The sequence below is a fragment of the Euprymna scolopes genome, chromosome 31, assembly GCF_053919585.1.
Source record: "Euprymna scolopes isolate OS-2025 chromosome 31, ASM5391958v1, whole genome shotgun sequence".
Taxonomy (NCBI): domain Eukaryota; kingdom Metazoa; phylum Mollusca; class Cephalopoda; order Sepiida; family Sepiolidae; genus Euprymna; species Euprymna scolopes.
The window spans coordinates 67,940,604-67,955,786 of record NC_136512.1 but is presented as its reverse complement, the minus strand read 5'-3'; the positions used below and the strand labels follow the sequence as shown (position 1 = coordinate 67,955,786).

The window sequence follows — 15,183 nt, the reverse complement described above, 5'->3', positions numbered from 1 at the left end:
ATATTTCATTGCTGGAAATCTTGTGAAGTAGATTTTTACGTCAAACCCTATCAAATGAAGTAGATTGGTATGTCAAACCCTATCAAATGCCTGATATGTCAACAGCTATTGCTCATGCGAAGAAACGTCCGTTGATAGATTCACTGATCCTATGTGAAATTACAATCAGTACATCAGCTGTAGATTTCACAGGATGGAAACTGTATTGCTTGTCACTGAGTGGGTTGTTTTTGCTGAGGTGGTGGACAATTTTTCTATTTAACATGAATTCAAGCAACTTACTCATGACACACTGAAGACTGATTGATCTGTACTGAAGATTGATATCCAATATTTTTGAATATTGGACAAAATAATGAGATTTTCCAAGGTGTTGGGAAGCATTTCTCCTTTAGGCATCGATTGAGCAGCTTTGCAAGAATGGGTGCTAGTTTGAGTTTCAGCTTCTTGAGAGTACTATACTAAGGAGTTTGCCATGAAGTGTGTGTTAAAAGACAGACTATTTTTTACTGATCAAAACCAAAAGCTAATTGAGGATAAGGGTTAATGAGATGGAATTAATAGCTGAAAGATGAAGAACCTGATGATAGAATTTAGAATGATTAATGAAATGAACGAAAATTGATTACTTGTGGGGATGGTCCATAATCGGAATCTGTTGACATTGAATTTGAAGATGACCATGCTCTGTTCTGCAGGGAAGCAATCTCATGACAATGTGTTTCACAGACAGGAAACTTTTGCGAATAAGCTGTTTGTGGAAATTTCGCCTGATGCTATGCACATGGATGGAGAAAAGAAAATTATTTTTTATTTTAATTATTTTAGTTTTAAGTTCTTTCTGTGAATGTTTTGCAAGGAGGAATCAGAGATTGGAGCTCAGTCGAGGACCTTCCATGGAAGTAACGATACAGTAAAGATTATTATGGTGAATTTTCAAAATTACATGGCATCAGGTCAAATTCAGTCGCCATCTTGTTTTGATTTTGCTTATTCATCTATCATCTAATATGATATACGGCATAATCACGTTTCACACACCTGTTCCCGTCAGATCACCAAAGTTAAGCAATGATGAGCATGGCCAGTACCAGATGGGTTACCATTTGGGATTCCAGGCGTTGTATGTGCTCTTCGCTTATCTCGGCATTGTTTCCGGTCGTCCTGGACTTCTCCTTGCCGTTGGACTCAAGCAGTGCCAATTCAGGAGAGGTGTGGTTGGAGATTGCGCAACCCTGACCACAGAATTACATGCACAGCTGCCCCAACAGGGGGTATCCTTTGTCTTTTGAGACTGAACAGAGGTATTGACGATGATCGATTGATACATTTGAAGCATGTTTTTCTTAAGTTACATCCTTAAGTATTCTTAAAGGGGCTTGATAATTATAATTAAATAATAATTATTCTTTATACCTACAGACATTATTATTTTATACTTATGCAATCACCAGTGTAGGAGTAACAATTCCTGCCGGTCATGAGATCCAAACCCAGCCATATAACCACCTTTTGCTCCATATGCAACAGATAGTTTTTATCAAACGCATTAAAATTAAATTTTCCACTGACCCGTATACTTGTAATAACAGCGGAGAGAGTCATAGTAATAAGTGCCTATGGTTAGCGTGTTTCCACTGCAGAAAAGCATTGGAAAACCTGAAACGCTTCCGATGCAAAAATAGTATGAATGCTAATTTAGGCACTATTGGGAGTTGGAAGTGGTAACATAAAATGACAGATTTTTTTTGTATGACAGTTGTCTCTCGTTTTTTAGATGTTGTCTCGTTTGCATGAATTCGTTGTCAGTTGGAAAGAGAAGAATAAGGAAGAAAAAAAAATAGAAGAAAAAGAAGCTTGGATGAATAAGCGTCATAAAAGAGAAAACCCTTTTGCGCCGTTCAGTAACAATAGTGAGAGTTGGTGCGACGAATTGAGAGTTAAGAGAGATTAGTGAGAAGGAAAATACATCTTTTCTTGTAATAATAAAAATAAATTTCGTTTCATTTCGTTTCCGAGATCCGGTTCAGTGTTTAAGTTTGATGGACGCGGGCGATTTTTTTTTTTTTTTAGCGGTGACTTGGTCGGAATATTCCGATAGTGACATTTACCAATAAATTTTAATAAGTGTGATTAAAGTTATTTATGGTATTTTTTTTTGGGGGGGGGGTATCGGCTGTTAACTAAACTGATATTTTATCCTCAAAAAGTGTTAAATGAGAACGTGATTTCTCACTATTAATTTTTTTGTTTTATTTCTTTTTATCGCCAAGGGTTTCTGGCTGTCTACATGTAATTGCAAAAAGTAATAAAAAACAAAATTGGGAGGGGTAGGATAAGCTGTAAAGTTACAATAATGCCCAGTAATTAAATTTGTGTAAACTGGTTTTACTATTTGTTAAAAAAAAAAAAAAAAAATGAAAAAGAAAGGGGAATAAACTTCTTTTGGCCAAGACGTGAAGTTGATTTATGGCGAGCAGGGAGGGGAGGTCCAGACTCCAGGTCCATACAAAGGATGGCCACCCTGTTTAATGTTGATAAAATTTTCCCTAACCTTGGGCGAGCGACAATAAAGTAGTCTCCTCCTCCAAATGAGAAGGTAATGCCTGGAAGTATGACTTCCTATGAGCGAACTCAACTGAACTACACACCAATCGGAAATCCGAAAGACGATGTTCTGTGAGACCGTTAAAATATGGCGCCTTGTATCTGATATGTGGGTCATTTCGATATGCGTGAAGGAATTAAGTTTGATGGACGCGGGCGTTTAGTCATGAAACTATTGTACCTATTTACTATGCCTCCCCACGGGACAGAGACACCAGGGTCGTTTTTTAACGTGGAGAAAAGGTACAAAAATAAAAATTGTCTCAGTCGTGAAGGATTTCTCCTCTACCGAAAGAGAACAATAAATAGAAGTGCAGCATTGCAGCAATGCAGCATCTGAAGAACAGATACTACACTTTTTATTTATTTGCTTCCCCACTGAGCAAATTAGGCACAAGGCCGTTTTTTAATGTGGAGATGGAGGGAAGGGGGAGGGAAGGGGGGCACCAGCTCCCGAGAGGTGGGAAATGGGAGCTGGATTAGAAACTGTTGGTATGAAGGGTTGCCCCTTCCCCTTCAGTGACCAAGTTCAGATATGTGGGGTTGGCCCCACATATAGTCATAGCTGGTCTTTGCTAGTCTTAGCTTTGCAGAATGCACTAGTGCAGTGCAGCATGCAGCATCTGTCGGAACAGATGGTATTTATTTGCTCCCCCACCGAGCAAATTAGGCACAAGGCCGATTTTTAATGTGAGGAGTGAAGGGAGGGGGAAGGGGAAAAGGGGACCAGCTCCCGAGAGGTGGGAAATGGGAGCTGGTTAAAGGTCAGACATGTGGGGTTGCCCCCACATCTGGTCTTTGCTAGTCATAGCTAGTCATAGCTAGTCAAGTCATAGCTTGCAGTATCTGTCGGAACAGATGGTATTTATTTGCTCCCCCACTGAGCAAATTAGGCACAAGGCCGATTTTTAATGTGAGGAGTGAAGGGGAAATGGGGACCAGCTCCCCGGGGAGTAAGGGAGCTGGATAGTGACAATTGGTATGAAGGGTTGCCCCTACATTGACCAAGGTCTTACATGTGGGGTCGCCCCCACATATGGTCTTTGCTTGCAGTATCTGTCGGAACAGATGGTATTTATTTGCTCCCCCACCAAGCAAATTAGGCACAAGGCCGATTTTTAATGTGAGGTGTGAAGGGAGGGGGAAGGGAAAAAGGGGACCAGCTCCCGAGAGGTGGGAAATGGGAGCTGGTTAAAGGTCAGGCATGTGGGGTTGCCCCCACATCTAGTCTTTGCTAGTCCTAGCTAGTCATAGCTTGCAGTATCTGCCGGAACAGATGGTATTTATTTGCTCCCCCACCGAGCAAATTAGGCACAAGGCCAATTTTTTATGTGAGGAGTGAAGGGAGGGGGAAGGGAAAAGGGGACCAGCTCCCGAGAGGTGGGAAATGGGAGCTGGTTAAAGGTCAGGCATGTGGGGTTGCCCCCACATCTGGTCTTTGCTAGTCATAGCTAGTCATAGCTTGCAGTATATGCCGGAACAGATGGTATTTATTTGCTCCCCCACTGAGCAAATTAGGCACAAGGCCGTTTTTAATGTGAGGTAAAAACCAGCTCCCCTAAAAGTAGGCAAAAAGGGGGCACTCTGGTTACCAAAAATAATAATTGTCCCAGTATAGAGGGTTTCCCCTCCATTGACTGGTACAAATTATCTTAAGTGTAGTATATGCCGGAACAGATGGTATTTATTTGCTCCCCCACTGAGCAAATTAGGCACAAGGCCGTTTTTAATGTGAGGTAAAAACCAGCTCCCCTAAAAGGGGTCACTCTGGTTACCAAAAATAATAATTGTCCCAGTATAGAGGGTTTCCCCTCCATTGACTGGTACAAATTATCTTAAGTGCAGCATCTGCCGGAACAGATGGTGTTTATTTGCTCCCCCACTGAGCAAATTAGGCACAAGGCCGTTTTTAATGTGAGGTAAAAACCAGCTCCCCTTAAAGTAGACAAAAAGGGGGCACTCTGGTTACCAAAAATAATAATTGTCCCAGTATAGAGGGTTTCCCCTCCATTGACTGGTACAAATTATCTTAAGTGCAGTATCTGCCGGAACAGATACTACACTTTGAGATATTAAATCTTTTATTCATGTTAAAAAAATACAGTAAAATTAACGGTGAACAAAAAACTTAGGCACATGGCCAACTCAAAAGGGGGGATTTTGGGGGTCGTTGGTCATCCTTGTCGCTCCAGAACTAAACAAAGTCAAAAGTTTCTCCCAGCTAGTATCTTCTTTCACCATAATACCGCATTCACCCTTTCATCTTGGGGGACGTCCTAGTAACTCCCAATTTTTAAAACATTTTTTATTGACGTGTAAAAACAAAAAAGATAACAATAAAATGGTAACAATAATTCATTTGTGTCGAGGGAGGGGGAAGAAAAAAACAAAAGGTGATTAGTAGGACCCTCCCAACCCCGTCTAGTTGATAGACTGCCCGTTCCACTAGGTTTGTAAAAGGAACCTCGCTTCTGCGGGTCAGTCTCTAGGTGGGGATGCCCTCTAGATGGGGGTGAATGGAGAAAAGAAAATTTTGTGGGTAAGGGATGGAGGTTAGTTTGTATTTCTTTTTCTCCAAGATGGGTAAAATTTAGAGGAAGGGGTGAAAAACAAAAATTGCAGGTAAGAGGGGATGGGGATCTTGGAGGCTTCCTAATCGGGGAGGGATGGAACACACACTCAGCTAGCTGAGAGACTACTTGTTTAATTTAACTTTACAGAACTGCGCGTTCCACACCTAGGCGGGGAACACGTATTCGAATTTGGCTCCTCTTCGTACACACAGACTTGCCACATGTATCCATCTTCTGTCAAATGCCGCGCGATGCAGCCTTCTTCTATCACATCTGATCTTCACCCGTAGTTGGTGTTTAAAGAACGCGATCAGATCTTGATCAGAAAAAGACAACACCCCCCGGCAACCTTGCAGACGCGACGTCCAAATCACCATTCTCGCCACGGCCAGAATCGTAACGTAGACCATTTGTCTTTCCCGGTCCCACGGCGGCCTCACGTTGTCCACAACATTGGATACAGTAATTGGGCGAGGATGCTCAGGATCGATGCGAGCCGTCACCCCACTGACATACAACCAGTACTGGCGGAGTTCGCGGCAATCAAAGAAAGCGTGATCCGTAGTTTCCACAGCCGTTGTCCCACAACGGGGACAATCGGGCGACTCCAGAAACCCAGAACTGCATTGTATGTTGTTGAGTGGAAGTGCATTTCGGGCCAATCGCCAGGTCAGAGAGAACTCCGAATTGTTCAGATGACTCGAACCTGGCGCCCAGCTCCACGCGGAGCGGATCTCACTCTGCTGCCACCCCAAACGCGCGCATAGCGGGTCGTCAGCGGCCTCCCTCACTAGATCCCTGTGGAGTTCCCTACGGGTAGCAGTCACAAGGTCACTGGACCTTGGTAGTCGTTTTAGCGCGGCTCGGCACTCTTTCATGTAGGCAGATTCTCCCCGCGGCCTGCGACGGCTCTCGATGGAAGGGTCGAGAACGAGGTCGGGGAAGGCGGCAGTAACCACGGGGTGCCACGGTTGGTCCTCCTGCATATAGTTGCTCAGGAAGGCCAGTCTCTCAGCATCTCGATGACACTTCAAGTCCGGCATTCCCAAGCCTCCCTCACACGGACGTTGAATACAGACCTGTCTGCTCACCCAGTGTCTTCCTCTGTCCCAAAGGAGCGAGGACAAGAGTTCGACGAGAGCTTTTAGGTGTTGTGCAGGCAGGGGAAGTACGGCCAGTCGGTAAAGGATGAGAGGAAAGACGTAAGTGGCGCACGCCTCAGCTCTACCCTTTAAGGAAAGTTTCCTAGGAAGCCACGAACTGACTGCAGCCTCCACCTTTGACCGTACCTCCAACCAATTCTTGTCAAGCTGGAGACCCGGTCCGAACCACACGCCGAGGATCCGGACCGGGCCATCTGTCCAGCTGAAGGGCGCAGGGAGGTTTGCGTTGCCACTCCATGCGCCCAACCGCAGTCCTACCGACTTGTTGCGGACTTTGATCTTGGCTAAAAGGCCAAATATATATATGAAACTATTGTAAAAACTGTCCGAAATTAAGTTTCTTAAAATTTAATTAAAATTCTTACAAAAATAAATCATTTTGTGGAAGAAAATATATTTTTGTCGTTGTTAATCTCCTTCCTAATTAATGAAACGGAAACGTGCATAAAAAAAGTTATTAAAGTTTCGCGCTTCGTGTCGATGTCTGCGTCCAACTGGTCCAATTGTCCATTGTTTCGTCCACACACACACACACACACACACACACACACACACACACACACACACACACACACAACTTTGTTTACTCAAATTAGAAAAGTTACACCGACAAATTTAACGAATTCAAATCGATTATAACAATAAATTAATTTTAAAAATAATGGGATTATTTTTATTAGTTAACTAGACTTAACCGGCGTTGTCCGGGAGTATTTTTACTTTCATTTTTAGTTTCGCTTAAAAAAAAAAAAACTATTCCATTTGTTTTGTTTTATTTTTGTTTTGTTTTTTGTTTTTAAACATATTTTTATATTTATTAAATAGAGTTTTGATAGTAAAATCGAATTCTTACATCGTTTGGTCACGAAACTACAGATACTACGTTGTAATCTTGGCAAAAATATGCGCATACAACGGTGCCCGGAAAACTCGTCCCGGGAAAACTCGTCTCTGGAAAACTCGTCTCCGGAAAACTCGTCTCCGGAAAACTCGTCTCGGGAAAACTCGTCCCCTTTCGCTAGGTAGGAAAACTGGTCCCTTATTGAATAAATATCGATTAAAAACACATTTTATGATCGTTCTTGAAGGAGAAATTGTTTTTTTAAAATAGACTATAGCCCCCCCCATAATATTAAAAAAAAATTTTTTTTACTTGTTTGATGTTTTTTTTTTTTTTTAAATAAAATCGATTTTCTAAGTGTCCGTTTTCTACCTAACTGGCTAAGTTCTTAGTGGTTTCACTTATTTTAAAGCGTTTATTATGTTCATAAACGAGACCGCATATTTTTTTATATTAATATAAAAAGAATTTACTTATTTACTGTTGTTATAAAAGGGTAAAATCGATTTGGGTTTGTATTACTGTACACATAGATTCGAAAAAATTGTCAAAAAACAAATATATAACAAATAAATGTTATCAAAGGCAAGATAAGTTACTTTCCTACTAAACTGGATATATTTTTCGTGTTTTTATTCAATGTAACATGTTTATTCAGCTCGAAAAACATACAGTGTTTACCGATGTATTGGACAATTCAAAATAGCGGCCGACTCTCTCTTAAACACAGTAAGTTCGGGAATAGGTGTTATAAATAATAAACTAGACAAAATACTATTAAAAAAACACCGAATATATGTCAACCTATGTCACGGTAATATATATTGAGCGAATTTCTAACAGTATTTTGTCTAGTTTATTATTTTTCGAATCTATGTGTACAGTAATACAAACCAAAATTTTAATATTTTTTTAAATATAATTTAGACAGGGGGGGGGGGTTATATCTCCCTCGGAAAAACAACCAACAAAAAATGAAATTAAAAAGATTCTTGATAAACGATAGCGGAGTTTTCAATAAAATTGATTAATAAATTTATTTAGTGATTACTTTTTCTCTTAATGATTGATTTTAGAATTTTGAAGTAAAAATTAAAAAAATTAAAAATGAGTTAACGAGAGATTGTTAGCACATGGCATCTCTCGCGCCAAAAAAATATTTCGCTTTTGATTTATTAGTTAATTTTTGCAAAATTTGAGAGGACGACAATAAATGTTGATAATTGATAGAATTATAATTTTAAATAACGCATGAGTGCATTGCATTTGGTATGAGAGAAAACGAAAACATAACAACAAAAAACTATCATAATTAAAAAACCAAAACAAAAGTTTTTAATTTTTTTGTTTTGTTTTTTTATTATTGTTTTTATGACTCCAAAAAACATCGTTAAGATAAGAACCAAAAATTTTTTTAATTAACTTTGTATGAACATAATAAACGCTTTAAAATAAGTGAAACCACTAAGAACTTAGCCAGTTAGGTAGAAAAAAAAAAAAAAAAAAACATTAAACAAATAAAAATATTTTTTAAAAATATTATGGGGGGGGGGCTATAGTCTATTTTAAAAAGCAATATCTCCTTCAAGAACGATCATAAAATGCGTTTTCAATCGATATTTATTCAATACGGGACCAGTTTTCCTACCTAGCGAAAGGGGACGAGTTTTCCCGAGACGAGTTTTCCGGAGACGAGTTTTCCCGAGACGAGTTTTCCCGAGACGAGTTTTCCCGGGACGAGTTTTCCTAAATTCGCATACAACAATGGCCAACCCAATACGCATAACATAAAGAATTACATTGCTTAATATCCGAAAAACTATTTATTTGCGGAAAACTGTAAATGCGATATTCGTTCTCAGCACACCAACCACACCCAACAACTCCTATAAATCAAGTTTTTCTAAGGTAGGTTGTGTGTTGGTCTAGAGCAGGCCACAAATCACCCGTTTAAAAAAATATATATTTATTTATTTATTCTTTCCTTCCAGAAAAAAAAAATCGTGTTTTATTTTATTAATTATTATTTTTCTTTTCTCGGTTATTTTTGATAATAAATAAGATGAACTTCTCATTATCTTGTCATTTCATTACATCGCCCAATTAGTCGCCCATCGGCATAAACAAATATTGCCGTCACGTTCCATTACTTTATGAAACATGCGGAAAAGAATGTTTGCAATATCGTGAAAACTAGTTGGCATCCCCAATTTTAAATGCGATATTCGTTTTCAGCACACCCGAAAACTTTTGAAAAACAAGTTTTTACTGTTGGTCTACCAGGACACATTTACCAAGAATTAATTAAATTTATCGTGTTTTGTTTCAAATTTGGGTGCTTATACATTTTATTGCCGAAATTAGAGACGCCATTTTATTTCACGCACCTGCTGTCCAAATCCAGGGGAGAAATCATTATATTATAAACTACGGCCGCAGCCGCAGCACGAAATTGAAATAAATAACAGCAAAAAAAGAAAAAAATTAAACTGGCGAACGATTGCTTCCAGAAAGGGAAAGAATAAATTTACCAAAAATTAACATTGATTATATTGACCCTTCAAAGTTGCTTTAATTAAAAAAAGTGCATAAAATTATTTATTTGTTTGAAACACACACACACACACACACACACACACACACACACACACACACACACAAAAATAAACAAACAAAAAACTATTTTATAAAAATCCAATGTTGCTTTCATTACAAAATTGTTTTATTAACATTATATTTTTTTACACAAACTTTTCAATGAATGTTTTTCCCCATTATATTTTGATAAATTTTTATCCAGTAAATGTTTTGGTTTTGTTTGGTTTTCAAATGGCGTTCGCCCAACTTAAAACATTATGAATGTCATTTCATTTTCTGTTTTTAATAATAAAAAAAAGGTTCCATGAAAAACTTTGCCGTTCTCATTAATAAAATCGAAATATTTCCAATTAAACAATTACGGATATATGTTCTCTTTCACTTTCTTTATTTACTTTTTTTCATAGATCTTCCTGGAAGTTTAATTTTTTGTTATTATTTCATGCTTCGGTCATAGTTTAATATAATGATTTCTCCCCTAAATTTGGACAGCAGGTGTGTGAAAAAGAATGGCGTTTTCAATTTCGACAATAAAGTATAGAAGCAAAGCACCCAAATTTACCCCCCCCCCACACACACTAAATGAATTTAAATGAAATTTATCGTTATTTTGTTCCCCCCCCCAAAAAAAAAAATTGAATTTGTTATGTTTTGCCGCTCTCAGTCACCAAACTTGCAAAAATGCTGAGGGTGACATGTCTCGTTGAACGCTAGGTGGCCAAGAAATAGGTGGTCATTTTACGTTAAATTATATATGCAAGAAAGTGATCCCCACTCTAAAATGTTAAATTTTTATTTATTTTTATTTTTTTTTCAAAATTTCTTCCTTATTATTTTTAAACGCCGTTTAAACGTATTAGGCAAGAAAAGTATATTTTAATTTCTTTTTTAGGTGTTAAACGACGCTGGGTAACGTAAAAAATACGAAACTATTTTTAAATGCGTAAACAATTTTTTCTCGCGTTCTATGACCGCGATCTTAAATTACCGATTTTTTTGTTTTTGTTTATTGATTTTTTCCTTTCGTTCGCATACAAAAAAATCCCAATTATTGCTCGAAACATCATTACATTTGGGAATTTTCTTTCTTTGTAAATGAAAAGAGAGAGAAAAAAAATCAATACTTATAAATTGACAGACAAAATAAATATAATACATTTCTTTATCATTACAGTGGAGGTGAACCTGAACCTTAACCTAATCTAAAAAGATACCGAATATTTAATTGAATTTTAAAATCCTACTTAAAAATATATAATTTTATTGCGAACTTAAAATCAAAGCAAGTCAACCATTTTAATCGTTTTTTTTTTATTTGAAATTTGAGAATAATTTTGAAGCGTTTAATGTCAAATAGAAGTTATTAAAAAACTACACTGTATTTAATTTATTTTAATATTCTATTTATATAAGTAAAATTACGTAAAAATCAAAACAAGACAAAAATGGTACTTGTGTTACCGTTCTGAAATAATAACAGTTTTATTTAGAAAGCCATTCTTAAACATGCGGACATGGGATGATGTTTTGTAATTATTCTGTACTTTCACCTAATAATTTAATTTAAAAAAAAAAAAGGGATATCGTAAAACTTGAAAATATTATTTAAAAAAAAAAAAATAGCACAGTAACATGAGTTCATAAACACCGAAAAAAAGAAAAAGCAAACATGAAAGACGCTCGGCCAACAACATTTGTAAATCGTATATGATACCGTATTATATTCGGTTGCAAATGTCGTTTTGATGGTTTTTTTTTTTTTTTTTTTACTATTAGAGTCACCAACTTATCAAAGCTAAGAGCTACTCAAGGATTAACAGAATGGATGTTTATTCAAATGACACGTATGGCGACAAATAAAAGTGAAGAAAATACAGAAAAGTTTCGTGTTTGTATTACTGTACACATAGATTCGAAAAAGTTGTCAAAAAAACAAATATATAACAAATAAATGTTCTCAAAGGCAAGATAAGTTACTTTTCTACCAAACTGGATATATTTTTCGTGTTTTTATTCAATGTAACATGTTTATTCAGCTCGAAAACCATACAGTGTTTACCGATGTATTGGAACATTCAAGATGGCGTCTGATTCTCTCTTTAACACGGTAAGTGTGGGAAAAGATGTTATAAATAAAAAACCGGATAAAATACTGTTAAAAAACTCGCTCAATATATGTTACCGTGACATATGTTGACATATATTCGGCGGGTTTTTAATAGTATTTTGTATAGTTTTTTATTTATAACACCTTTTTCCAAACTTACGGTGTTAAAGAGGGTGTGAGACGCCATCTTGAATTTTCGAATACTCGGTAAACACTGTATGTTTTTCGAGCTGAATAAATATGTTACATTGAATAAAAACACAAAAAATATATCCAGTTTGGCAGAAAAGTAACTTATCTTGCCTTTGAGAACATTTATTTGTTATATATTTGTTTTTTGACAACGTTTTTGAATCTATGCGTACAGTAATACAAACCCAAAGTTTCATATTCCCAAAACCACGTAAATTGCTCAAGTAGCTTTATTTAAAACTAAGGAAATAATTTATGATTTTACTAGTAAACTGCATAACACGTAATTCTGATTTTTTACCTCGACACTTCGATTTCAGTTGTCCCCCTCCTTTTATTTCATCGGATTTAATCATGGCGGACAAAAACACTACGAACACGAACACGGCCCTATGTAATATTAACGAAGGTTACGCTACGACTAGTTTAGTGGTAAAATTCGATTTTCTTGGATAATAAAAATCTACTTGATTAAATTATGTGATTTTGGGGAATATTTCATCTTCGTTTCGTGATTGGTACGTGCACTGCATCAGTCACTACTACTGCACCGCACCATACAGATTTTTCTCAGTTCCTTTACTTTTAATTGACGCCAAAATTACTACAGAATCATTATCAGTCGTGACTCGTGAGATGAGGAATACTATGGGAGTACTAGCATTTATCAACTGCATTTGTCTCGTATATATATATATATATATTTTTTTTTTCTTGTAAATAAATTATATCACGAAGATGCTTCGTTGAATAATTCCGACTTTTGGCTTTTTATTTATTACAATAATTTTTTTTGTTTAACGAATTGAGAAATTTAAGTAGATCTGGACTATGGACTGGTGGACTGCCCTTGTAGTAAATGTGGTATTATGTTGATTAGAGTAATATGATGATGGGCCATCATACCATCATATTTAATTTATTGGCCATCATAATGATGGCCAATAAATTAAATATATTAGAGTAAGATATACATTTTTTTTGTTAGCTATGGTGGATGGGTGGCCTTGTACCCAATTTGTTTAATGTACATTTTTTTAAATATTTATTGCAAAATGAATAATTCTAAGTGTAACATTTGACCTGTACCTACTAAAAGGAATTAGAAAGCAAGCCTCCTACTGAGGTAATAGACCTTTTGTTTAACTTTAACCTCGTGTGGAGGCGGATAAAAAAGAAAAGTATTCTTTAATCTTTCATATTATTTCTATCATAATACGTCATCAATTTTTTTTTTTTTTTTTTTTTTTTTTTAACAGTATACATTCAAATTGCGTTATCGGAAAAGGGAGTGCTAACGTACACAGCAGTTTAAAATTTACAAACGGACCAATCAGCTTTGAGTAAATTTGAAATCAGCCAATCAGAAGCCAGCATTTCCTTACCTGCCATAATGTATGAATGAAATGCCCGGATCATGCATATATAAGGAGTTAGCGTGGAGCGTTTATATTTAAAAGCAGTTTGTCTCACTACGATACATTATATCCGCGTGAGCCGAATCTTTGGGCAGTTTTTTTCAAATTCCTTTAGTTAACACAAATAAGAAACCAACTCACCATGGTAAAGTATTATTTATTTATCTAATTCTCAATTTAAAGAACTAACTTGTTTTTAGTATTGTTTTAAAAAAATATTGAAAATTTTTAATTTCGAGTGCCTTTTGTAGCATTAGCCTAACTCGATTTTATAAGTACTCGATTTTATAAGTGTTTAATTTATTGACCAAACCATACCTTATAGTTAAATTAAACTACTGTCGAGTAAAGAAAAAGCCTTCTTTCATCACCTACGCAGTTAAACTCGTGGATCTTTATACACGTTAATGCGTATGAAAAAATCTTTCAATTACGTTACAATCAATTATATAATTGTCTAAGCCATTATCTTAGTTTTGAGTAGTTTACTGAAGTCGCCTGTAGGTTTAGTCGCCGGATTATGTAGCATGCGTGTGTGTGTATATATATATATATATCTCACTCCAAGATGAGCTTTTTGAAGTTGGTTGAAATATTATCAGAATACAAACAGTCTAAAATAGTTGGGGGGGGGGATCACTTCATCTAACAAAGATGCCGTAAAACATTTAACAAAGCCATACGGTCCATACTCTGCATAAACATTTTCAATTTTTTAATGTTAAAAGTAATTCCCAACTAGAATTCCTTTTAATATAGTTGTAGCGTCACTTTAGTTTCTGTACTAAGTTTACTATAATAAACTAAATTTGTTTTTAATTTCAAATTAAACTTACATTTTCACTTTCAGAGGGAATGTATTAGTATCCACGTCGGTCAGGCCGGTGTCCAAATTGGTAACGCCTGTTGGGAATTGTATTGCCTGGAACATGGCATCCAGCCCAATGGCCAAATGCCATCTGACAAAACCGTTGGTGGTAGTGACGACTCTTTCAACACATTTTTTAGTGAAACAGGGGCTGGAAAACACGTCCCCCGGGCTGTATTCGTCGACTTGGAACCAACTGTTGTAGGTATGTATTAAATTTTTTTTTCTATATCAAAACTACCATTTTGAAATTTTTCACTTCCCTCTTCTCGTTAACACCTTTTCTAATTTTTTAGATTGGTGTTTGACGCCATTTTTTTTTTTTTTTTTTTTTTTCCCCCCTAACTTTAAATTGAATTAGGCGAACCTGAACGAGCTTTTCCTCCTGTCGTAAAATTATCAACAACGTACTTGTATATCTGCAGGGGGAAAAAATTGACGTTAACGACTAACGTGATTATCACTTAAATTATAACCTTTTTTTTTTTTCCACAAATAGCTTACGGAGTTTGAACGACCGGAAAAATTTTATCCATTTAAAAGAACGTTATAAGTCATTAAATTAAGTTTCTGATCATCGATAATCCGGAGAAGAAAAAAAAAAAATTGAAAGCTTTCTTTTCTGGCAAAGAAAGCTCGTTCAGGTCCACCGAATTCTTTTTTCATGACATGAAAAATTTTCACGCGCGTATCTGCTCTTAATGTCTGATTGAAAATGTATTTCCTTAAACTTAATATCTAAAATTTTTAAGATAAAAACTTTTCTATTGTACCAAATCGTTATTCGATTAAAGTTTTACGTTTTAAAGTGTAAAT

General features: G+C 36.3%; 1 protein-coding gene and 1 long non-coding RNA gene across 3 annotated transcripts in view; one reads left to right on the top strand and one right to left on the bottom strand.

Annotated features, from left to right (window-relative positions):
* The window catches only part of LOC145255799 (uncharacterized), a 208,110-nt gene that overhangs the window by 51,495 nt on the left and 141,432 nt on the right, over positions 1-15,183 (bottom strand). The window lies entirely within an intron of this gene.
* Positions 1-15,183, top strand: part of LOC145255796 (tubulin alpha-1B chain-like) — a 40,037-nt gene that overhangs the window by 21,003 nt on the left and 3,851 nt on the right. The window contains exons 2-3 of the mRNA XM_080114480.1: positions 13,341-13,644; positions 14,350-14,572. Of these exons, the coding sequence (XP_079970606.1) occupies positions 13,642-13,644; positions 14,350-14,572 (226 nt within the window). The 5' untranslated portion in view covers positions 13,341-13,641. The remainder of the gene's footprint in view (positions 1-13,340; positions 13,645-14,349; positions 14,573-15,183) is intronic.